This window comes from Meles meles, chromosome 19 (genome assembly GCF_922984935.1).
Source record: "Meles meles chromosome 19, mMelMel3.1 paternal haplotype, whole genome shotgun sequence".
Classification (NCBI taxonomy): Eukaryota; Metazoa; Chordata; class Mammalia; order Carnivora; family Mustelidae; genus Meles; species Meles meles.
Genome location: NC_060084.1, coordinates 14,028,036 through 14,052,230, shown reverse-complemented (window position 1 = coordinate 14,052,230; position 24,195 = coordinate 14,028,036). Strand labels below are relative to the sequence as shown.

The following is a 24,195-nucleotide window of genomic DNA, read 5'->3' as shown; positions in this document are numbered from 1 at the left end:
CTGGACATTGGTTTGGAGAAATATGATCAGTTATGGAGCCACAGGAGATACGCTAAGTTCTTTCACCTCGCCTACATCACTGCCACCATTTCTTCATCCATGATGGGGACAAGTTACTTACCCAAGCTCTCAACAGAGCTGGGATTCCCTGGGCTCTTAACCTTCCAGCAAAGGGAGGAGAAAGAACTTGGCTTTGGCATCAGAACTTGATGAGAGTGTTCCCCAGGCACAGCCCAGGCACATAAGATTTTTCATGACAGCCTTCCAGCTCTTCAAATCAAATTTCTATCCTTTGTCAAACTGGAGCTTTATATGAAACATAGAAGGCAGATCAGACTCAACTGTCCCCATCTGAAAACAGATATGAAAACCAGCCCTGTGCTGACTTGACACAGTGGCTCAGAAGTACTAGTTTTGGGTCCACCCTCACCCTGGGCCTGGGCTTCTTCCAGGGGATACACATAGGCCTCCATTTCTATGGAACATGAGAGCACCAGCTCTGAAAGGACTTGGATGTCACTGGCCCTCTTTCCTGTGGCGCCTTTATCTGCCCTTGATAAAGTGGGGAACAAAGATGCTGAAGCAGACCAAACAACTCCTGTCCTTCCCCTCCTTCTCCAGCCACCTCCACAATGTAATGGTCCATTTGCAGCAGGAAAACAAGAAACTGAAGACTGAGATAGAGGAGAAGAAGCTGAAAACCGGGCACCCAAGGCTATACACCAAAGCCCTGGGCCCGAGCAAGATGGAGCCCATACAGAAGGGAAAAGTATGTGCCACCTTGGGCTGGAGGGGTATGACCCAGGACATGAGCCAAAGAATGGACATCACCAAGTTTGTCGGGATACCCCACTGCTCAGGTATGTCTGCCATTTGTCTTTTGCTACTTACATGATATTGTCTTTCTTAGTCCCGTGGTTCAAAAAAATAGCAACAGCCTGATATTATTTCTTAAGAAGAGATCATTAGATTGGGAATTCAAAGTAGGAACTGGGGGACTGAACTTCTAGCTACTCTGGACCAGAGATCACTGTTTCCTCATTTGTTGAGGGAAGTGGTGAGTGAATTAAGGCTCGTTCTGATCTAAGACTCTTTGATGATAGCCAAGTGCCTCATATCTCAGACCTATCCCTTCCCCTGTCCCAGTCCATTTTGGGAAGTGTGGGGACAAGAGGGAAACAGCCAGAATAAACATCTTCCTCCTGTAATGTGTTCTGAAAACCCAACAAGAGCACCCCGATCCCCCATATAGCCTGGATCCATAACTACCTTTTCTGTCACATATAGACCCCAGGTTACCCCAAAGGGAAGAAGTCACCCCATAACTGAGCTGCCCAGCCATGAGGCCAATCCTTGAGGAATCATCTCATTAATTTCTCCTCAAATCAAGATTGTCATTTCCTCCCTGTTCCCTCAGGTTCCTCATATTGCTAGAGTCAGCACCTTGCCGTGGGCATCATTTCCACGTATGTGTTTCAGAGGACAGTGATTTTCCACCCCTCTCTCTGGACCTGGATCAGCTCTTACAGGAATGCATCAAGGTCCCTGCCTATTTTGCTGCAAGATGCTAACATTTTATTGAGTTTTGTCCACTTTCTGCAGTGGAGTGAGCATTGGAACCATACTACCATCTCCAGACCCAAATTCTAAAATAAAGACATGAGCATAGCAGTCTCCGTGAGCTCTTGGCGCCTTGCAGACATCTCTGCCCCCGTCCAGCCCACAGCAACATGTTCATCCCTGTTTTCTCTGGATTCTAAAAGACATAGTGTCTTTCATATATACAGGAAAGCTATAATTCTCAAAGCAAGTTTCTGGATTATTTGGATTAGTTTTTAAACCAACAATAGATAATTAGCTCCCCCTTTATTTTTTCTGTGTGCCTGGGATGCAAGAAAAAAAAAACCTTTAAAACCTCAAAAAGGAAAGTAATCCCGAGACCCAAAAGAAAGGAAGAGACATGAGTGATGCATTTTCTGAATGGAGGAGGGGCATAGCCATCTGCTTTCTTTCCGCCATATTGCATTTCTCCTTTAACAATTTTATTTTTCTCCCCAGCCAGCTCAATACAATTCCATTACAACAAACTCCAAGGACAGCTAAAGTATTTTATTGTGGTAGGATTTTGTTAAACTGAATACATGTCTGGAATTTACATTCTTGGTCTATAGGAAATTAGCTACTAAGTAAGAGAAAGAAACAAAAGAGTTTGTGTCCCGGGGTGGGGGGCGCAGGAGAAGTGAAGAAACCCACTAGTTGGTAAAGATTCTTTATTCTTGCCTCCCTCCCCGGCCAGACAAAAGCCAAGACATGTTACATAGCATGTCCCTGCCAGTACTTGGCCAGGGCAAATAAGGAAAGTGCAGCGTTGGGGCAGGAATGACGGGCATCTCTGGTAGTCTGGGCTGCGACAATCGCTGTCCGCTTGCCTGTGCTTATTTTTGACTGTGTATTCCCATCAGGGTTAGAGTAAGGATATATTTTCCAGAGGAAACAAAAAGTGAAGAACCTGGTACTAATGAAATGATTCCCTGCTTCTAGCCTGTGGCCCATTTATTCAAACAAAATTTCAACATTATTAAAATCCCCAATACAGTCTACTGAAAAAAAAAAGCATTTTGTCCCTATATTTATGAAAATGTATCATATTTACTGGCTAGACAGGAGTAGCTGGATACTTTGAATGTGGTACTTTTTTTTCAAAGTTATTTTTCACTTCTTGTGGGGTCATTACACCAGAGCAGGGCAGGAAGTGAGCTATGGGGAGCAAAGGAGCAGCAGAGCTAGAAAAACATGGACATGTCACTTAGCCAACTGGCCTTGCAAGCCCAGCCAGGGAGATCTGATAGGGTAGAGGGGTTGAACTTAGGGAAATGCAGTTTCTCTAAAGATAAGGCAAAGGCCAGAAAAGCTAATCATAATTCTTAAGAAAAAAAAAATAACCAAAGGGGTTTCCAAAAAGTAGTTTGGATAGCTAATAGTAGAAATGGTCTCTGTATGATACAGTAGTGCTGGTTTCATGTCATTATACACTTCCCAAACCCATGGAGTATGTAACATCAGGAGTGAACCCTCACGTAAAGTCTGGGGTCTGTGGGATCATGTGTCAATGTAGCTTCATCGAGTGTGACAAATGAACCGGTCAGGTAGAGGATGTTGTTGGTGGGGAGGCTTTGCTTGTGGCGGGTTGGGGGTAGGGGATAAATGGGACGTCTCAGTACTTCCTGCTCAATTCTGCTGTGCACCTACAACTGCTCTAAGAAGTCATCAAAGGAAGGAAAGAAAAAGAGTTACAAAGCTAGACTAACTTTAGCCAAGGGGATTGTCAGTAAAGTGCGTGCTTTGGCCACCCAGTGGGAAGATGTCACTCAGATTCTGATACGTGGGGCCCACAGAATCATTTGCAGCAGATCCTCTTCTGCCCACCGGAGTATAACTTCCTCCCCCAAGCTGAAGAAACCCAGAGCCGACATCAGACACTGCAACCTGCCTCTCTTATAAAGGGAAGGCGGAGCTCTTTGCAACCACCACGGGTCCCCATAAGCACTTGGCTTCTGAGGCTTCTCTACACAGCCCAGCGGAGGAGGAAGCTTCCTGCCATAGATAGGACCTGGCAAGCAAGCTCTGGGGTCCCTAGAATGAGCCCCCATCTCAGCCTGAAACCCTCAAATGCTGACCTTTAATGTCTCTTTAGAGACCTTTAATGTCTCTAAAGTGCCATTACCGTCAACTAGGCATCTAAGGAGAGATGCACGTGACTGAGAGCAAGAGGAGGCCCCCCTAAAGAGGTCCAGTTCAGCGGCCTCACTGTTCCTTCATGCCAGGAAGCCTGAAGGCCAGTCTCCAGAACCCACTTCAGGGCTGTTGTCACAGACATGCTTTTTTATCTCTGGGGGCAAGAATTGGTTATTATCTGAGGAAGAGTGGTAAGAATCAGAGTATAAAGCTGGAAGGAATTTTAAGGTGGATCTGAATGGAAAAGGTCCGTAAATTAAACATTAGAGACAGAGGTCCAGAGAGACTCTTGTGCAGAAGTCCCAATGCCAAAGAAGATTCAGAAAGTGCTGCTGGGGGGCGGGGTCCCTCCCCAAACAGCCTGTGGCACCTGTATGTATTCCTTGTTTTTAAATGACAAGGCTGGGTTGACCCATGGTTTTCATAACCTCTGGCTTCATTTTTGTGACCTAGGGAACTTGAAGGTAAGCTCGTGGCCAAGGTCACAGCCTGTTACTAACAAAGCCATATTCACTGGAACCTCAGTTTTTGCCCTGTTCTATTGCATCCCTAGCTCAAGTCTGTAATGAGATCACATACCCACCCAGCTGGCTTCTTTCCACAGAGCAGGTAGACACGTTCTGTTAGCCCTCCCGATGCCAAGAATAGAAGCCTTCCCAGATGAACAGCCAGAAGCCCTCTCTTCAGTCCAGAGCCATGAAAAGTCAGTTTCTACCTGAATTCCCAATAACGGCAGTTAGAGGTAAAAAGAATGGAATTAGAGGTGGTGGCTGGTGCTGGCTGGTGAAGCCAGGCTTCCAAACTCATCCATAAAACTGACTCAAATTTTAAATCTACATCTCAGGAACAATGTAAGAAAAGGAAGAGAATAGTGAGCAGCATGACCCAAGAAGCTGGAGCTGAGTGCGGCTGGCCTGCGTTCAAGGTGCTTCTGAGCCCCAGGCCAGGCCCATCAGTTAGCAGCTGTTCAGTCCCAACACAGAACCTTGTAACCAGCATGCCTGGCAGAAGCCCCATCCCAGGTGATCACAAAATAAGGACTGTGGGTGATACAAAAGGCCAAACACCCAAAAAGCCACCTCAGCAGATCTAGACTGCTTCATAAGAGAAAGGACTGGATGATCCAGCAAGGATCGTCTTTTATGTGAAAATCAATAAGCAATGTCTTACACTATTTCTGCCAATACATCACCCTTCCACATGCAGAGCAGGAACTTCCGCCATTCTGAGCAGTAGAGCCTCGAACCTGCCCCTGGGGAAGGGCAGAGGGCACACGGCTGCTCATCAACTTCCCACCTGGCCCCTGGCCAGCCTTGCCTTGCCCGCCAGCCTCAGGAAGAGCAAGACACCCTCAGAGTTCAACCTGCCCGGGGCCCCAGGCCATTATGCTTCCCTGGAGCCACATCCCATCTGCCAACCACCTCAAAGAGGCACTACCCAGAGACTAGAAATAAGGCGAGCCGATGTTTTAGACGGATCCACCCAAGGAAAGTCAAGTCAGAGTCCTGCCCATCTTCTTACCTATTACGGGATTTAGGGCAGTGAGGGAAAAAGGAACAGTCTGAAATGCAATAACATTTTACAAACAATAAATTTATTTCCAAATCCTGAATTATAACCAAATTACAATTCCCTCTAGCTCTATTTTGCTGCTTTACACAGAATTTAAAAAACCATAGTCATGGCCACGTCATTTATACACCAAGCATCCCGGGAATGGTTTATTTGGATACGATGGGTCCGGCCCCCTCTCACAGCCCTGGCCACTCTCTGCTGCTCTGCACCCCGGGCTGCACTGAGGAACTCTTCCTCCCCGCTGCAGAGCTGGCCCCTGCCGCAGCCTCCCCCAGGGGCCATGACGTACACAGATGAAAGCACGCAGATGAAGGGGTTTGGTGGCAGGCCCCAGGTGCTCTAGCCATGGGGCTCAGGACTCCATACACGGCTGCATCCTCTGCAGCTCAGAGCCCAAAGCGGGCTGGTGTGCGGCGAGGGGTCATGGGTTCGCCTTGCTCCTTCCGGCCTGGAGTGTAGATCTTTGTAGACCTGGAGACACAGAAAGAGGGATGAGGAATCACGCGGCTGCTCACTCCAACCAGGATGCCCAGGAGGCCGAGGAGCCCAAGGCCTTGCTGTTTCTAAGCCCTGTGTAAGCAGGCTTTGGGACTGCAAGGTCTTCTCCTCCAACACATTTCCACCCCCGCTGCCTTTCTCATTTGTAATGGGGAACAGAATAAAATATCACCTCATTCTAATATCCACCAAGGACTGTTGGGAGGTAGCTCTTTTAATAAATCCTTTCATACCTCCTAGGTGAGCTGTGGAAGCAGCCTTCTAGTCACCTCACCAGGCTGCCACTCCATCTGTCTAATAAAGAATCTAAATGGCCTTTGCGCCCAGGTGCTGGCAAGCGAGAATTCTACCAATGAACCACCCATGCATCTGTCCCCATGTCCTGGGAGGTAATCCCTAAACCCATGGGATTGAATGTCTCTGTTACTCCCGGTGGGCCCTCAGACCACATCTAATAATTTCTCCTAACGAGATGATTCAGGATGATTCAGGGCTGTAATGTGACCTTGTGGTATCAGCCCAGCCTCTGTGGAAAGGAGGAGGCTGGGGAGTGAGTCAACCACATGGATGTTTACTCAACCATTCACGCCCATGAATGAAACCCCAATAAAACGCTGGACACTGAAGCTCTGGACACGGCAGCTTCCCTGGCCAGCAATGCTCTGTGCATACTATCACACCCCACACGCCAGGAGGGTCGTGGGGCCCTGAGAACAATGGAAGCTTCACATGCGGGACCGTCAGAGACCTCATTCTCTGCGTCCCTCCCTTGGGCTGGTTCTGATTTGGATCCTTTGGCTATAATAAAACTGTAATCATAAACACAGTACTTTCCTGAGTTCTATGAGTTATTTTAGAAAATTACCGAAAGTGGGGGAGTCCTTGGGGACCCCCAAATTTGTTGCAAATTGGTCAGAAGTAAGAGTGACCTTTGGCAACCCCCCAACTTGCAGCTGGGGTCTGAAGTGAAGGCAGGCTTGCAGAAAACTGTGCCCTTCACCTGTGAAGTCTGAGCCAACTCCGGGCCAGCAGAGACACAGAAACCAAGGCTCCAAGGCTCCCGGGCTCCCCTCCAGTCCCCACCGTGATTTCCAAGTCCTCGCTTGTCAGTGAAGCTGGAACTTCTCCAGCCAAACGCAGGCCATAGAACAACATGACGGACCAGGAGTTGCAGACACATCACCACCGGAGACAGTGTGTCTGGAACTCCTCCCATGCCTCCATGTGGGACCGGTCAACTTCTGTCACCATTCAGCCCTACCGCAACCTGTCTTAGATTGCAACCCTGCGTCGGGACCTGCTCCGTCTCTCAGGCTGGTCCCCAGAGCCTCCCACAGACAGGCTCCATCCCAGCCAGGGTTCCGAGGCCGAAGCTCACCGGACACTGCCCAGGGGGCTGCGCTTCTCCTGCTCTTGCCGCCGGGCTCGCAGCTGCTCCTCAGCCAGCGCCATCTCCTCCTCCATGGCAGACGCCTCCTCTTTGGCCCGTCGGCGGTTCTCCTAGAAAAGTGAGAGATGGACCGGGGACCGGCGGGTGAAGAGGCCTCATCCACACCCTGCCACAAGCCAGGTGCTGTGTTCTCTCGGTCAGCTTCCAGGGCTGGGGCCATATGGCTCTCTGCCCCAACACTAAGGCTGCCTTGTCTTTTGAGGCTGAAGCCTATTCTCCTCATTGAGTCAAGCCAGACACTGCACAACTCAGTCCGAACCCTGTCATGCCTTCCACTCCATTCAGTAAGTACTTTCACTCTCTTACAAGTGCGCAGTGATGCCAGGAGGTACAGGAAACTAGGGAGACATGACCCCCTGCCTGGGAAAAACACGCACAAGGAAGATCGGTGCCAGCCCAACGCAGACAGTACTGACAAGAGGAGAAGCAGGAGCCCTGCCACCTTCCGTGGCCCTGAATCCTAGCTCTAGGCAGTCGCTGTCCATGGACAGTAAGACCACGGGGAGACGGAGCAGCAGCTAAAGAACTTCTGCTGGCGGGATCGGGCAGAACCACTGATCAAGCTTAGCATCCTCAAAAGTGGGACCAGCAGACCTGATGTGCTTCCTGACAAGATCTAGAAGGACGTTCACAACACCACATGCATTTATGCATCTTTGCCCAAAACAGCTAAACCTGAATCCTATCAGGCCTTGAGATTAATTTCTGGTATATAAAATTAACATGGAATAGACGCACAAGTTAAACACCATCATGAAAAAGCAACTAACCAAATACAGAACGTGGAACATTCTAGAAGTGACCTGGTTTCTCCAATAAATCAATGCCATTATAAAGAATGGGGGCAGAGCATGCTCTAGAATAAAAGACTTAACACACATAACAACTAATTGTCATGTTCAGATCCTAATCCAAGCAGATCAATTATCTTTTTTTTTTTTTTTTAAAGATTTTATTTATTTATTTGACAGAGAGAGAGATCACAAGTAGGCAGAGAGGCAGGCAGAGAGAGAGGAGGAAGCAGGCTCCCTGCGGAGCAGAGAACCCGATGCGGGGCTCGACCCCAGGACCCTGAGATCATGACCTGAGCCGAAGGCAGCGGCTTAATCCACTGAGCCACCCAGGCGCCCCCAGATCAATTATCTTTGGGATAAAAGGAGAAATATGAATAAAATCTGGAAACTTAGATAATATTAAGGGTTAATTCTGCTAAACGATAATGGCACAAAAGTTACATTTTAAAAACAAAGTGACATTTTAAAAACAAGGAAGTTTTAAACAAGATGCTTACTCAAGTTTATGTTGGTGAAATAATGTGTCTGAAATGCACTTTACAATTTTTCCAGGAAAAAAAAAATGAGTGTGCAGAGGAGGGTAGGAATAAGCCAAACAAGACTGACCAACATTGATCATTATGGCAAGCAGGTGATGAATTCATGATGACTCCCTATACTGTTTTTTATGCTTTTATGAATATTTGGACTTTCTAATAATAAGTTTTTTGTTTTTTTTTAAAGGCCTGGGTGGCCCAGTTGGTTAAGCATCGAACTCTCGATTTCAGCTCAGGTCATGGTCTCAGTGTCATGGAATCAAGTCCAGCATTGGGCTACAAGCTCAAGGCGGAGTCTGCCTGAAATTCTTTCCCTGTCCCTACTCCCTCAGAATAAATAAATAAAATCATAAAAAGGAAAAAAAAGAAAGAAAAAAAAGCTCAGCCAAGCAAGCAACTGGAGCAGATGGGGCAAATCTAACAGACCAATCTGGCTTGATCCCAGCTTACATTGTTTGAGAGAGACGTAAGGAAGGTAGGAGTCAGATGATGACATGTCTTCAATACCAGGCTAAGCAAAAAATGGGTCCCACCCATGGAGGCAAACAAAACCTCCATGGAACCTGCAGGACCCTTACCTGCCGAGACTTTCCCGCCTGTTTCACACTGTAGAACATGGGGCCCAGCTCCGCCAGCCACTCTCCATCCACGGCAGTCACACACTGCATGTACTCCTGCAGGCGGAAGGATCACAAAGTGGTCATCACAGAAGGCCCAATGCTTGCGCTGTGCTTTCCACGGCAGCTCCACAATTACGACATATGTAGGAAGGGACTGACCCCCAGCCCTCTGAGGCTGAAAAAGGCAGACAGCCCTAGACACTGGAATTTTAATCCTTTCTCCCATGCAAATTTCTCCCATGCTTGAAAACATGCCCCCTAGTATCCAAGAGAAAAGGCGCAGACCCTCAGAAAGCCCTTCTCATGACGCCACGAGGGGTTGCTTAACCCAGGCAGGAAGCAGGAAACAATCCACTGGCGCAGCTGAGGCCACTGTCATCTAAAGATTAATTCTACATAAGCCTCCCCCAAACCCAACTGAAAACCAGTCTCTCAACTCCCCTCAAAGCAACACATGTGGCCTCGAGTCTCCCAAGCTCAAAGCTCCTACTGGAAGGCAAGGAAGGGTTACAGAGGCCTGGCCCAGCCCGGTAAGCCTACGTCATGCAAGCTGTGTCAGAAAAGACTCACCTTGGTGGTCATGACCAGTTCATGATACACTATATAGTCTGGGGTATAGCCCATTCCAAAGAGAGAGCTGGTGGGGTGCAGGTGGCAGGGCATCCCTGTCCGGATATTCACATACTCCCCAATTCCCTAGGGAAGAGATGTAACCACATCAAGAAATCACGCCTCTTGTGGGCAGCCACTGCATCCCTCGTCTTGACACAGGGCCTTGGTGGGGAAAGCCCAGATCTGTAGGACTGGACAATGAGAAAGAACTTTGCTCTGGAACAATTACCAGGCCAGGAAGGGGCCACAACCAGGCTTCTCCTGGCTCACCTTGAGCTTGGCCGCCTGGTGGAAATAGGCTGCACAGATACACTTCCTGACGATGTCCCAGTCAGTGCCACACGAGGCCAGGCTCATCCGCTGCTGCACCATGATGTCCTTGAGCTGAGCCCGTACCTCCCGGACCTAGAGCAGGACACGGAGCAGAGAAGGAGCGAGCCCTCCCCTCTTGCTCCCGACCACCCCTCACCCCAACATCCTGCTCGTCTGGGCTACTGCCCCTACCTTCCGCATGGCCTTGGCATGGATAAAATGATCATTACACCAGATGGTCGAGTAATTATTATTCTTCCACTGCAGGTAGACATTCAGGTAGGTCAAATGATCACTCTCGGGGACAGCAAACTTCTCCCGGATCTGGTCGCTCTCCTCCTCTCGGCCCTAGAAAGGAAAAAGGACCTTTACTCTGAGCACAGGCAGTCCAGGCCCTCTGAGAAGACCCTGAACCTGCCTGCACACACAACTTCAAACACATCGATATGTGACCCCGACAACACGGAAAATAACGTAGCTTTTAACAAAATACTTACTCTAAAACCTGAGGGCTGAGATACTACACTGGAAGATAAAAAACACTCTTGCCGATTCCCAAATCACTCTCTGAGAACCCCTCATGTAGCCCAGGCTTGCCCTCACCCCAAACTGCTTACCAGAAAACAGCAAGATTGTTCTTTGAAAGTTCTGACTCCTGTCCCTCCAGCCCATGTTAATAACCCAAGAAGAAACCAGTTCCCTCTAGTCCTTCCTCAAGCCCCATGACTTGCGCTGTGGCTGCTGGGGTAGAAGCACGGGACACCACGTCCCCACCTTGGGCCTGTAGAAGATGGCCGGCACGGAGAGCATGGACACGATGAGCAGGATCTCCGAGCTGCAGCCCATGTCACAGGACACAATCAGCATCTTGGACAGCGCCGGGTCCAGTGGGAACTCCACCATCAGCCGACCCGTGGAGGTCAGACCACCTGGGAGAGGGGCAAATCCGGACATTGAGGGGACGCAGTGAGGTCGAGAGAGAACCCCATCTCTCTCCCAGCCGCCGGGGCCCGCGCACCAGTGTTGTCCAGGGCCCCGAGGATCCAGAGCTGATACATGGAGTTGAGCATGTTGTCCTCAGGCGGCGGGTCCATGAAGTGGAACTGCAGCAGGTCCTGCACGCCGAGGGACTTGAGCAGCAGCACCACGTTGGCCAGGTTGGTCCTCTGGATCTCAGGCACCGTGGTGGTCAGGAGCTCGTTCTTGTAGGCGCTCTGGGTGTAGAGCCTGCCAGGGAGAATACCAGGCCCTGCTGAGTCTCCAACAGGCCCAACGCCTGCGCGGGCATCCCCCCCGGGGGACGAGCTGTGCTGCTCAACTCTCCCCAGTGCCCGCACCCCGGAAAGGCTGGAAGAGCTGAAAGCCATGGGGACGGAGGCCAACTTCCCCTTCATCCCGCACTTCCACCCATTCAAAATTCAGTCCCGCCAGTTCACGCTTCTGCCGGAGTCTCCTACACGTGTGATTTATTTCTGGAACCAATGAGCCTGGGACTAGAATCATGTCTTACTTTTGTTTTCTTTACCGTTTCCTGTACTTTCTGGATTTCTGTATTGAGTATTTCTAAAAATTAGAAGTAATGATAAAGAAAACTCCTGCAGAACCCCATAATCTGTTCATCTCTACCCTCGAAGGAAGTGCCCTGGGCTTCACTGCCACTCAGGGCTGCCTGAAACCCAAAGCCACTCACACCTCACAGGTGCCTGAAAAGGCTGCTGCTTCCGCTCGGCAGGGGATGATGAGAAGACCAACCGGTGGCAGTCCTGCCACCAGCGCCCAGCCTCAGGGATCCTGGGGCCGGCATCCCTGTGCGGAATCACAGTCCAGCACCCACTGCCCCAGCTCCACACTCCGCAATCCTGGTACTGCCCCAGAAAGCAGGCTAGCACAGGGCTCCTACCTGAAACACTGACCTGGGCCCGTCCGGCCAGCACGCCCCGACCTCTGGTTGGCATTGGCCTGGCTGATGGGGTAGATCTGTAGAGCATCCATGCCAATCCTGGGGTTGAAGACCTTGGGAGGGGAGACAGTAAAGGGCTGATAAAGGAGAGAGCAAGGGCAAAGGAGAGGCAGCTCTGAGACAAAGACAGCCCAGGCTGCTATACATCACAGAGCGTGGTGTTTTAGCAATGCCAGCGGCCATCCTTTTGAAGCCAGGAAACTTATTTTGAAGCCAGGAAATCTCCCCTACAAATATCAGCTCTGTAATCTCTACTGAGTTACTAAATCATCTACTTCGTGGTGCTATCACTAGGATTAAATCGGTCAAGTGCACGGCAAAATCAGCACTCAGATGTTAGCCTCTGAAATAGTACCAGCACTTCTGAGTCCATCCCGCCTCTATGGGCTGAGGACCCAGGGCCTGCCCTCCCCCGACTGAGTTACTGTGACGTCCCAGGGCCCCACTGCCCGTGTCTTTCCTTACCTTTAATTTGCAATAACCAGAGTCAATAACAAACATGATGCCATCGACAGTCAGAGACGTCTCAGCAATGTTGGTGGCAACGATACACTTCCGAACTCCATCTGGAGCCTAGAGCCGGGCAGGATGTACAGGAGAGCAGGCTGTAGGCCCGCAGGTAGGAAAGACTTTACAGGGAAAGAACACCCCCACCCCTGCCAGAAAAGTAACACCCTCTCTCTTTCGGCCTCCTTGGGGAGAATCCAGGGAGACCAAAAGGTGGGGACCCAGGACAGACTTTCTTGCTATTGCACCTTCTGGAAGATTTTAGCCTGGAGGTCGGATGGTAGCTGGGAGTAGATGGGCAGGACAGCCAAGGCAGGTGCATTTTCCAGTTCCTCCAGATGTTCCACAATCTGGTCTGAGGTCACCTGATGGCAGAGAGTGGAGCCATGAGACACCAGAGCCCCTCACAGGCAGGGCACTATCCGTTCATCACAGTCATGACCAAGGCACACACCTCAATGTCCTCTTGGCCAGGCATGAAGATAAGGATGTCCCCAGGGGCCCCTGACAGGTGCACCTGTAAGGACTGCTTCACTGCGGCCTCCACGTAGTCCTCCTGCGGGGTCTGCAACACCAGCCAGGGACACAGTCAGAGGGCAGTTATCAAGGGAAATGCAGGCTGGCACCCCTCTGGGAACTGGTGGCCAGTCACTGGTGTGGGGCTGGAGAGTGGGATATGTTCAGGGCTACGGACAGGGCTGGGTTCTCATCAGAGGTCAGGACTGGTTCAAAAAGGAAGCCTCAGTACCTTGCTGAAGAGAATGTCAACAGGGAAAGTACGACCAGGGATGTGGAAGATGGGAACATTCCCAAAAAAGGCAGCGAATTTCTCTGCATCCATAGTGGCTGACGTGACGATGAGCTTCAGGTCTGAGCGCCGAGCCACCACCTAAGAAAAAAGGTCAGTGTGAGGCTTCCTGAGATTCGAAACCCTCAGTGCCCAACATTACCCCCAAATGAAACAGAGGCCAAAGCTAATGGACTGGCACATTAGACTCTTAAGAATCCTGAAGACTGAAGCCAGGAAGCCACAGCCAAGAGAACTATTGGAATGCATTCAATCTCAGCTGAGCAAGAACAGAGTGAACTACAACACCAGGTCTGAGCCTGGCAACCTGGAGGCCTCGGGGGACACTCTGGCCTGTCAGAGAACCCCTCAGCCTCCCAGGCGAGAGCCCAAGCCCACCTGCAGCACCTGGGTCACTACCAACAGCGCGCTGCTCAAAGCCCCAAGGGCGCAGACGGAGTGTACCCCAAAGCCCTCACCTCCCGGAGCAGCCCAAAGAGCACGTCAGTGTTGAGGGAGCGCTCGTGGGCCTCGTCCATGATGATGGCACTGTAGTGATCCAGGTCCGCTTCCCGGAGCGACTCCCGGAGCAGGATCCCGTCCGTCATGTACTTGATCAAGGTGTTTTCTGACGTGCAGTCTTCGAAGCGGATCGCGTAACCCACCTGAAGGTCAGAGAGAAAGGGCTCAGAAGCCCTGGGCCCCAGGTCACGGCTGGCACACCCTGTGCTGGGTCCTGGCCTTAGCAGATCAGCTCAGCCAGATGGAAGCCACACGGCTCAGCTCTCACGCCCACTCACCTCCTCACCAAGGTTGCCCCCCATTTCTTCACTGACTCTCTTGGCCACAGACATGGCAGCCACACGGCGAGGCTGGGTGCACCCGATCATCCCGTAGTCCGTGTAACCGTCTTCATGCAAGTACTGCGTCAGCTGAGTGGTCTTGCCGCTCCCTGTCTCTCCGACCACGATCACGATGCTGTTATCTCTACAAGGCAGAGAAGGTGAACGGCAAGTCATGCTGAGTGGAAGGCCACCGGGGAGCCTCTGAGAAGATAGGGCCATGTCCTGTGCCCACATCACTATCCAAGGAGCAGCCTGCTTGGAAAGGTGGATTTCCCTGGGATAACAGCCCAGAACCGAAACGCCACCTAAAAAGTCTAGAAGACTGGGGGCGGGGGGGGGGGGGGCAGTTAAACAAGTGAACTGCAACAAAGCAATGCTGTCTTGTCTGCTTTGGCCAAAGAAGCCAAGAGCACCGTGTCAGATAAGAAAAAATTCTTCGTGTTCTCCATCAGATGCAACGCCCCAAAGCAGAAGAGCTACTGAGTAAATTCAAGAGACAAAGGGGACCCCGACTCAACAGTGGCTGTCCCAGGCCCAGGAAGGAATCACCTGATGATAGTCAGAAGTTCCTGCTGCACAGCGAAGATGGGCAGATACTGTCGCTGCTCCAGAATGGACTTCTTCTTGGCAAACTCGCTGCTGGCTTCGCTCTTTTTCTTCATGTGATCTGCGAACTTCTGCTCTGTCCTGAGAACACAAAGGAGCCCAATCACCCTGCACAATCTCCTACACCGTTCTTCCTCAGTGGGCTCCCGCCCGTCTTCCGACACCCCAGAACGAGAACTACCTCAACAAGACACAAGAAAGCTCTGAGACCCCCGCGCAGCCAGGCAACCTGACATGCTGCTCCCGTCCTCTGCCTCAGGGACTGCCACTGCTGCCTGAGAAGCCACAACATCCGCAACACCCTCAAGTACAGGGCTCAGTATGACGCGCAGGAACTCAGATTAGCAAACGGGCCAAATCTCAGCCCTAAAGAGCTTGCCCACCAGCTCGGGATCTCGGACAGAACACCAGGGGCGGTTTGGGCACGATGCGCAAAGGGCTGAAAGGAGGAGGCGAGGCTACAGTGTCCAGACCCGGCTCAGACCCCTTCTCTCTCCTCTGGGCAGGACCGCATAGTCTGAGCAGCTTCATTTTCAAAGAATTGCGAGAACAAACACACCCACTGAGTCCTGACCAACAGCTTTCAGTGAAAGGACGCAAGTATCCAACACACACACACAGCCCTAGACTCAAAAGTACTACGTGAGTCTCCCCAGACTGCACGGCAGAGAGAGAGCGGTTCGGTGTTGCCGAAGTCCACAGCTCTGCCACTCGCCCTCCCCCGAGAGACTGGACCCCCGGCAGGCCCACCCCACGGGTATTTCTGACTCCACCGTCGCTCCTGGTCAGCTAACAGTCAACGCCTATGGGACTGCATGAACTACAGGCTAACAAGGGCTGACCGGTCGTACCGACTTCTCACTTGGGTCATTTCTCACAGGGGTACAGAGGACTATTCACTCGGATGCCGCTTCGGCAAGCCCTTAGAATGTTCAGAGGACAGAGACTCACCAGGGACATTTGAATCCAGTCACCTACCCACAGTGGGAACCCCAATAAGCAGCTCTTTACCACCTGTTTAAAAACCTCTATGAACGGGGATGCCTCTCTCTGACAAGACAATCCTTTCAATGTTCAAACCACTGTTAAAAGTAATTCCTCCTTCCATTAAACGGAAATCTGAGGGGACAAACCCCACCCTCCCGTACTGAACATCGGAAACACACTGACGCAGAGTAGCTAAGATACTGGGCTCCAAGTCCCGCTGTCCAGGGATCATCATCAAACCGCCATGTATCAGCCAGGTGACCTCAAACCAGTCAACCTCCCTGGACCTCATCTGCTGCACACAGGACACGGGAAGGACAGCACCTACCCCGTGGGACTGGCATGAGACCTCTGGGCGTGCGTACGTGTGAGGTGTTCAAGGCCGGCAGGCAGGGTGGCCTACCGCAGTAGCAGTGGAGGCAAGAGGAAGAACATCTTGGAAAACCCGCAGATGGTAGAAGAGAAAGAGCAGGAGGAAGGGACCAGAAGGGACCGGAAGACCCGAAGTGACATGATTTTCCTATTCACAAAACACAAATTCTATCCATTCCCCAGCAAGTGTCCTCGTTGGAGACAGCTCGTTGCCGACCAGGACTCCTACCTATAGTCCACTTTACCGTCTTCTGTCAGAGCTTTATCTGGCTCTTCCTCTTTTTTGACACCCATGATGTCTCCCAGCTTGGTTCCAGCCAGCTCCCAGTGTTTGTGTTGAGCCTGAAAAAAATACCAAACGTCATGTAACACAATTTCGGTCATTGGAAAATTAATCCCACTTGACAAGACGCTGCACCCAGCAGGTGGTGAATCCCCACAAGGAGCAGCGGTGCTGAGCCTGCTTCCACATTTCAACCTCCAGCTCCCCGAGCATCAGGCCCTGCGGTTGTCTTCACTAAGGCCATGGTGGAAGAACACAGCGCCCTCCTCCAAAGGCTTGCTCTTGCTCCGGGAGTATCATCGAACTTCCAACAAGAACCCTACCTGGGAGATCTACTACAATTTTTCTAAAAAGAAAAAAGACCAAAAGAAAACAAAAAACAAAAAACCCACACCCACAAGAGACAGCCCAACCCCCAATGACAAGAAACCAACCTTTTTCCGTTCCTTCTGTTCCCTGTGCTTTCGCACTGTCTGACTGCCTTTTCGAGCAATAATGGCCAAGTCAGAAGTGGCATCCTTGACTGGAATCACAGGCTCTGGCTGCAAAAGGTTGAGGAAAAAGAGAAATTCCCCACTAATGGTTAACTCAACGGAAAGGTCCACTTCATAGCAGCCCCAGGAAATGGAACAGACTGCTACCCCATCAGGCAAGGGGCCTTTTTTCTCCTCTCTTCTTTTTTCACTTCAGTTCTACCTGAGCTGGCTCCTCTCGGGCCCCGGGAGCCTCACCTGCTTGGTGAAGACGATGCGCCCATCCAGAAAAGGAGGCACCAGGTTGTGCACCATCAAATGCACTTTGGCCGCACTGTCCTCCTCGAAGTCCTCGTCCACCTCCAGCCGATGGACCACCCCGCTGGTGAGCATGCGGTTGGTCTCCCAGCGCTCGTTATCCTGTGACAACACAACAGGAGGCCACGCTCAGACTGCAACCAAAAGGCATCCTGAAAGGTCACTGGCAAGTCCACTCATCAAGTCCTAAGAGAAGGGCCAGGGGATGCCACAGAGATGTCCCGGGCCTCTGTACCCTGCAGCTCCTTAGAGAGCAGAGTTGCTGATCCCAAATCACCAGCAGTATTTTTTCTAAGCAGCAGCCCTTGATACCTAAGTCAGAACCTCTATACAAACAGACGCATGGCGAGTGTCCCCAGCCCCAGTCAGAGACACCAAGAACACAGAGCCAGAACCCACCCTATCAGTTCCCATCCATGGCAGCCCTCGAGGAAGGACTGCAGAAGAGGGAAGTTAGGAGCTGGAAGTTATCTGAAGCCCACCCCTCCTCTGCCTCCAGAGGTACAGCGACACCGGGTACATCAGTGACCAGGAGGCGAGCCGTGCCACCACGGCGTGGCCCCGACGCCAGCTGAGTCGGCTCCGACTACTGTGGGCCGCCCACCTCGTTGATCTGCCTCCGCTGAGCTGAAATGCGCTTCTGCTTCTGCTTATGCAGGTGCTGCTCCCGCCTTCTCACGTAATCCTCGGAGGAGTAGGCCAGGGGGTTGTGGAACTCGTCGTATCCCTCATCCATCATGTACCAATCCCGGTCCGCTTGCTGCAACACAGGGGACAAGGCAATGAGAACAAGGGACAGTTGGAGTGTACGTAAATGACAAGGCCAGAGAAGAGATGTCTGGGAAGAAGTCGCTGGTGGAATGATGGAGCCAGGTAAGGGCCGCCCTACTAGGAGATGAGCCATCTGGAGAACTCGGGGTGCGGATTCGGGACGGCACTTCCTACATTTACCACACGGTGGCACCAGCGCTCAACTAAAACCTTGGGTCGGCCCCGTGTCTGGTGAAGGAGCTGGTGCAGGAGCCTGTGCCTCCGTGAACAGATTCCAGGACTTCAGGACTGCATAGGGCTCAGCTCCTGAACCTGACCGGTTAAGCTCCCTCACCAAAGTCCAGTTCCACTGGAGCTTCACTCATGGCCCACTCCCTACGGAGGGCCACTAGCCCTCGTTCAGTCCCTCGAAGATGTCAAGTTTTTACCCTCTGGTCATCCTCCCACTGCTGCCGTTCCTCTTCGGTGTCGAACGAAATTCCCTCTTCACCATCCTCACGTCGTCCTGAAGGAGAACACGTAGCAGGTCAGTCCCAGTGACCCCAGTTTTTTCCCGGCGGATGCCAAGAGCCCTGCAGAGCTGCACTGCTCCCAAGTCCAGCTGTGCTCGACCTCACTGGGACGAGTCATCCTGCCTTCCTGCCTCCTCCCGCCTCCCTGCCTTACCTCGGCCCCTGGACAGACGGGGCGTGGAGCCCAGGTGTCTTCTGTCATCGGCCCACTCGTTGTATTTGTAGGATGGGGTTGGCAGAGGTGTGTCATCCGAATACCTGCTCCGCACAGACCTGGGCAGCAGCAGAAGCAGCAGCACTGAGCAGTCACTAGGCTGAGACGTGCTCCCCAGCGGCCATCTGCTTTCCCAGCCCAGACCCCTTTGCCCTCCTCACGTCCACCCTTTGCCACCCACCCAGAGAAACAGGGCTGCTCTGCCCAGAACGTCACCTATCCCGATCACGACTGGACTGTCGATGGCTCCGCTCAGAATCCCGGTAAGAAGGTGTTGGAGATGGGGATTCCCACTGCGAGCGCCTTGAGAAGCCATAGCCACTGTCCTCTTCCTCCCAGGCAGACCTTGAAGGAGTAGCTGCATCTGGGGCCACAAAGAACACAACCACAGGAAACATCTAACTTAGGCTCTAGAGCTGTCCGCCAAAGTCAATTCCCCAAATTTCTTTCTTCTGCTATGCATAAACTTTACATCTATTTGTAACAGGTAAGTTTTTAAACATACCTGGATTTTAATGGTCTCGTTTTCATGGGTTTATTACATTTTTCCTTTTTTTTAAGTATGTTTATTTGAAAGAACAGCCAATTTCTCTCAGCAAACATACTCCTCGTAGATATAAATAATTATTTTTAATAAATCCTCTTTTCCAGCTCCCTATTCTTTCCTCTATTTGGCAAACTGGCCATTCAGCCAACTGGCCTATCAGCTTAAAGGACCAGATCCTTCTCGCCAGGTCCAAGGCGTCCCCACCTGACTCAGAACCAAATATTCCTAGAGGTTCACCGTGAAATCAGCAATTCTGACTCTGCCCACAGCAAGTCAACTGAGGACAGGAGTCACTCACCCCGCCTTTTATACACTCGACCCCTCACAAGTCACAAGCGATGGCTCAGTCTACCTTTAGGTCGGTGTCTCGGGCTCTCCGGTTCATTTCTTCTGCTGCGCTCTGACCCTCCATCTCGCTCGGATCTGCTGCTGTGTCTGCTTCTATCCCGCTCATCTGCCAAGAGCCACACACAGAGCTTAGGATATATGTGTCCCATCCTAATTTCCACCCGTCTTCACCCTAGAGAAAGGACAGGCCTTCCCACTCACTCACAGGTGCAACCTGCACTGTTCTAATGCGATCCATGGGCTCCTGAAACTCACATATCCCCATTCTCTCAAGGGGAAAAAATAGTTACTGGCTAGAAAGTTTCAAACTCACAGTAACAGTTATTTTCCTGCAAGAATTCAAAAAACAATAGTTACAAGTCTACAGTGGATAGCTGTTTAATAGTTACAAGTGTATATGCTATAAAACTTAAAACAACACTAAGCAAAGCCAGCGTTGGATTTTATGTCTAGCTTTGCTCCACAGCACTGTCCTTTCTCTGTCACCAGCACTGCTGTAAATTCTGGCTTCTTGTACACATTACCTGTTATCACCTGTATCACCAACTGTAACAAAACGAGGAGCACACACTCAAGCAAAGCAGCTTTGTTGCAAGTAACAATTCTTTTTTTTTTTTTTAAGATGTTATTTATTTTTTTGACAGAGAGAGATCACAAGTAGGCAGAGAGGCAGGCAGAGAGAGGAGGAAGCAGGCTCCCCGCCAAGCAGAGAGCCCAATGCGGGACTCGATCCCAGGACTCTGGGATCATGACCTGAGCCGAAGGCAGAGGCTTAAACCACTGAGCGACCCAGGCGCCCCGCAAGTAACAATTCTTAAGCTGCCTGCTATTCCTAACCCTGACACAATCAAAACCAACAGGGCTCCCTAATTATTGGGCATTAGAAAAACTCCTGCAACAGGAAAAAGGCTAACATGTTAATTCAAATGTTTAACCGGGCTGCTCTGCCCAGAATGCCCAATCATGACTGGCCTATCGATGGCTCCGCTCAGAACTATATGAACGATGCCGACCAGTTACCTCTGTCTCTCTTGCGGTCACAGTCTCGGTCCCGTGATCTCTCTTTCTTCCGATCCTTTTCTTCTTTGGACGAGGCATAGACACCATGCTCCCGCCGCTCCCGCTCTCTCTGCCGACTGCGTTCCCAAAACTCTTCACTCACACCACCAGGATGGGATGGAGTCTCTACCCGAGCAGACCGATAATGTCTGAAACAGGGAGGGCAACCGGTAAAAGGTCCCTCCATGGGAGAAAAACCTTGCCCCCAGACCTCTGGCTGGCTGACCTGTCCTTTTCCACTTTATCACCCTGCAGGCTTACTCATGGCAATCACCCAAAGCACTTCTAACCTCCATCCTCTCTTCTTTAGTCGCCTTTGAATGTTCCCCACAAATCTGAAGAAAACACCAATTCCTATCTACCTTCAATATTACAGAATCATAATAAAATCATGAAGATCTACACATCCAATTAGAAAACAGACATAAACGTGAGATGCTATTTCCTGGCCTCCGTTCTCGTTCCCTTTGGGTCAACCCAACCTAAAGCTTTTACCTGTCTTTTCGGCTATGTCGGCCAGCTTGGTCACTGTCCTCCTCCTCAGCATCCCTCTGGTCATCCTTGCTCTCCTCCCAGTCCTTGTAGGAAGAGATTCTGGACTTCTTCTTGTCCTCCCCATCATCCTTCTCCTCTCGCTCCCTTCGTTTCAGGGAAGCTAACAAGTCCAGTCCCAGCAATGAAGGACGGGGGGCGGGGGCCTTGAAAACATGCTGCTCACTGGCTGCACTTTTGGTCTTGCAAATAAGACCGCCAACCTGAGAGTCCATATCAGTGCCTTCCAATCGATGAATCGAGGCATCCTCGCTGGTATCCTCCATGACAGGCTCTGGGATGTCTGTGGAAGGAAGACAACCCATTTTGTACTGGATGTAAGAGAAGGTTCAACTCTGCTATAATCCAGGATAACTGAAGTTAGAAGTATATTCAGGGGATTAACCTCCCCATCAAGACCAGGCTTTGTTTAGCTACCTCTTGCCAAGACCTTTCCACTAAGTCACTGACAATCTCAAAAGATCCTCTGACTCCCACCCCAACACACGTCAGAAACACACATACACACAAACACCCACCAAACACCAGGATCCAAGGGGATATCATCCAGGCAAGAACAGACCTTACTAAGGGTCACTTGCTAGACCATAACAGCATCTAGAAAGGGACTATAGGGGAAACACCACTAGATTTTAAGTCAGAATCCTCAGTTAGAATGCAAGATTTTGACATTTTCTTTTTTCTTTTTTTAAAGATTTTATTTATTTATTTATTTGACAGACAGAGATCACAAGTAGGCAGAGAGGCAGGCAGAGAGAGAGGAGGAAGGAGGCTCCCCACTGAGCAGTGAGCCAGGCAGAGAGAGAGGAGGAAGGAGGCTCCCCACTGAGCAGTGAGCCTGATGCAGGGCTCGATTCCAGGACCCTGGGATCATGACCTGAGCCAAAGGCAGAGGCTCTAACCCACTGAGCCACCCAGGCACCCTAAGATTTTGACATTTTCTACTTGTATGATTGTGAGCAGATAACTTAATATTTGGTTAGGCATAATTTCTATATCTGTAAAACAGAAATACTTTTTGCTTTATCTAATCCATGGAGTTATTGTAAGAATTAATTACTAGAGTGTATGTGAAAGGTCTCTGTAAACATATAGCATTACATAAATGTGTTATATTATTTTACTTGCTGTGCTCCTGTATACAAGCTGGGGCTCAAAATTTTCTACCTGAGTTGTTCTACCTCTCCCTCCCTTTAAACTACAGATACAGTAGAGTCGGCACATTGGTGTATAAGGCTGCCATCCATGTGATCCATACACTAATGGCTTTTTTGGCACCAGTTGTGTTGTGTAGAAAATAATTACCTCACAGCAGTTGAAATCTGCTTAATAACAATTAAGCAACCACATTACCCAAAAATATTGATGAGAAACACTAGGTTATGAAATGGTGTTCACGAAAAGTATTAAGGTGATTGTAAGATGTTCTGGCACTCAACTTGTAACAAATTCCTCTTTACCTCCCCATCCATTTATAAACATACATTGATTTCTGCGTGCTTGGGTGACTCCCCTTTCAACAAGTCAGTGAAGCAAAGTAACTGTCAAGGTGTAGGGTGCCACCGGAATCCAGAATGTTTTGCCCAGCAATAATTAACACGCACAGCTCTATAGAGAAATAAAGCCAAACAGACTGAACACATAACATGAACATACACACAAGAGTTGCATTTTGAAAAATGCCATCAGGCACAAGAGAAAAGGGACAGCTGCATATTGGTGACATCTGTGTGCATGAGAGGTTATCTAAATAGGAAGGTAAACACATACATGTTTTGCTCAGCAAGAGTCTGAACTAGAAAATATACTCTATAATGGAAAAAAAGAGAACCTCGTCTGTCTTGCTGTTGCTGTCCCAGTGCCTAGCAAAATAAACGTTTGCTGAATAAATGGGTGAATGAATTTAAACAGAGTAATGGAGAATGGGAAACCAAACATTTCTGGAGACAGCAAAGGTACATACCAACAGCCCAGGACAAGGCGTCTGAGAAGACTTAATTAGATGCTGAGAAGAAATAAGGAGTTAAGGGGCTGGATTCTGGAGAATGATTAATGACAGAGAAGCCACATAGAATACAAAAAAAAAAATAATTTCGAAAAACTAGATTTACTCATTCAACAATTTTTCGTTGACTTCCTTCTGTGAGCCAGTTGCTGTTCTGGGCAATAGGAATAGAAGAGAGAACAAACAGACAAAAATCCTCGCCCTCCAGGCCAGGAGATCACCTAATAAAGATACCACTATGACAGAGAAAAGGAAGACACAGGCTCCCTACTCGTGCTCGGACTGGGCCTGGGAGGGGGCTAATGCAGAAGCCTGAGGAAGGGTGCAGGGTGACCCCTGGACAGCGTCCCTGCACCTCCATGAGGCCGCGCCAGGCAGCAGGATCTGACCAGATCAAGGAGAAAGGATGGGGCAGGCCTGGCCGGCGTAGCGTCCCTAAGGCGAGAAAGGCAAGTTGGGTGACAGGGATGAGACTTTGCAAAACCGGGCAGGAACCTGAGCGAAGGACCGATATCCGCCGCCAGGAGCTGCCATGATTAGGGAAGGGCAGGTCAGGAAGGAAGTAGGGACACTCACCTCACCAAGCTCGACTCTCGGGACCTTGTGTCCCAGATTCTGGGGCGCCGGCACCACCACCCCTCACTCAGAAGGCCTTATAGAGCCAGACACAAATCTTGAACGCGGCCATTATTGTCCCATAATACCTCGCGCGATCCCTTCTATCCGTCCAAAGATACCATCGAGTGCAGCCCGGAAAACGCCGGTTCTTTCCTCCAAGTGTGGGACAGAAAGCGACCGAGCACTCAAGGCTAGAGTGTCCTCCTCTGGGACTTTGATCAGAGACACCGCGGAGTCTCGTTGCGACCAATCACAATTAGTCTGAAAGGCGAGAGCAGAAGGAGGGTGAGGGAAAGAGG

General features: G+C 50.4%; 2 protein-coding genes across 2 annotated transcripts in view; one reads left to right on the top strand and one right to left on the bottom strand.

The window, feature by feature from the left end:
* The window catches only part of PMFBP1 (polyamine modulated factor 1 binding protein 1), a 51,177-nt gene extending 44,000 nt beyond the window's left edge, over positions 1-7,177 (top strand). The window contains exons 19-20 of the mRNA XM_045988523.1: positions 622-860; positions 6,136-7,177. Coding sequence (XP_045844479.1) covers positions 622-860; positions 6,136-6,164 — 268 coding nt within the window. The 3' untranslated portion in view covers positions 6,165-7,177. The remainder of the gene's footprint in view (positions 1-621; positions 861-6,135) is intronic.
* DHX38 (DEAH-box helicase 38) lies at positions 5,313-24,183 on the bottom strand. Its single transcript, XM_045988522.1, has 27 exons — positions 23,855-24,183; positions 21,217-21,556; positions 20,683-20,870; positions 19,667-19,768; positions 18,984-19,131; positions 18,708-18,826; positions 18,470-18,546; positions 17,875-18,030; positions 17,211-17,372; positions 16,914-17,021; positions 16,426-16,538; positions 14,781-14,918; positions 14,187-14,373; positions 13,866-14,051; positions 13,348-13,488; positions 13,054-13,164; positions 12,848-12,964; positions 12,558-12,665; positions 12,033-12,145; positions 11,151-11,359; positions 10,907-11,061; positions 10,325-10,480; positions 10,091-10,225; positions 9,779-9,904; positions 9,167-9,262; positions 7,187-7,308; positions 5,313-5,781 (listed from the first exon to the last, which is right to left on the bottom strand). The coding sequence occupies exons 2-27, from the start codon at positions 21,537-21,539 to the stop codon at positions 5,697-5,699; spliced, it is 3,681 nt and encodes a 1,226-aa protein (XP_045844478.1). The 5' UTR covers positions 21,540-21,556; positions 23,855-24,183; the 3' UTR covers positions 5,313-5,696.
* Between the last annotated feature and the right edge of the window lie 12 nt (positions 24,184-24,195).

What these genes read in the sequence shown, in the direction of transcription:
- DHX38 (XM_045988522.1), bottom strand. Translation starts at nt 21,539, where the DNA reads ATGGAGGATACCAGCGAGGATGCCTCGATTCATCGATTGGAAGGCACT. An exon ending in TCTTTGGGCTGCTCCGGGAG is followed by an intron (nt 13,489 to 13,865) that starts GTGAGGGCTTTG and finishes CTTTTTTCTTAG; the next exon opens with GTGGTGGCTCGGCGCTCAGA. An exon ending in ACCAGGCGGCCAAGCTCAAG is followed by an intron (nt 9,905 to 10,090) that starts GTGAGCCAGGAG and finishes TCTCTTCCCTAG; the next exon opens with GGAATTGGGGAGTATGTGAA.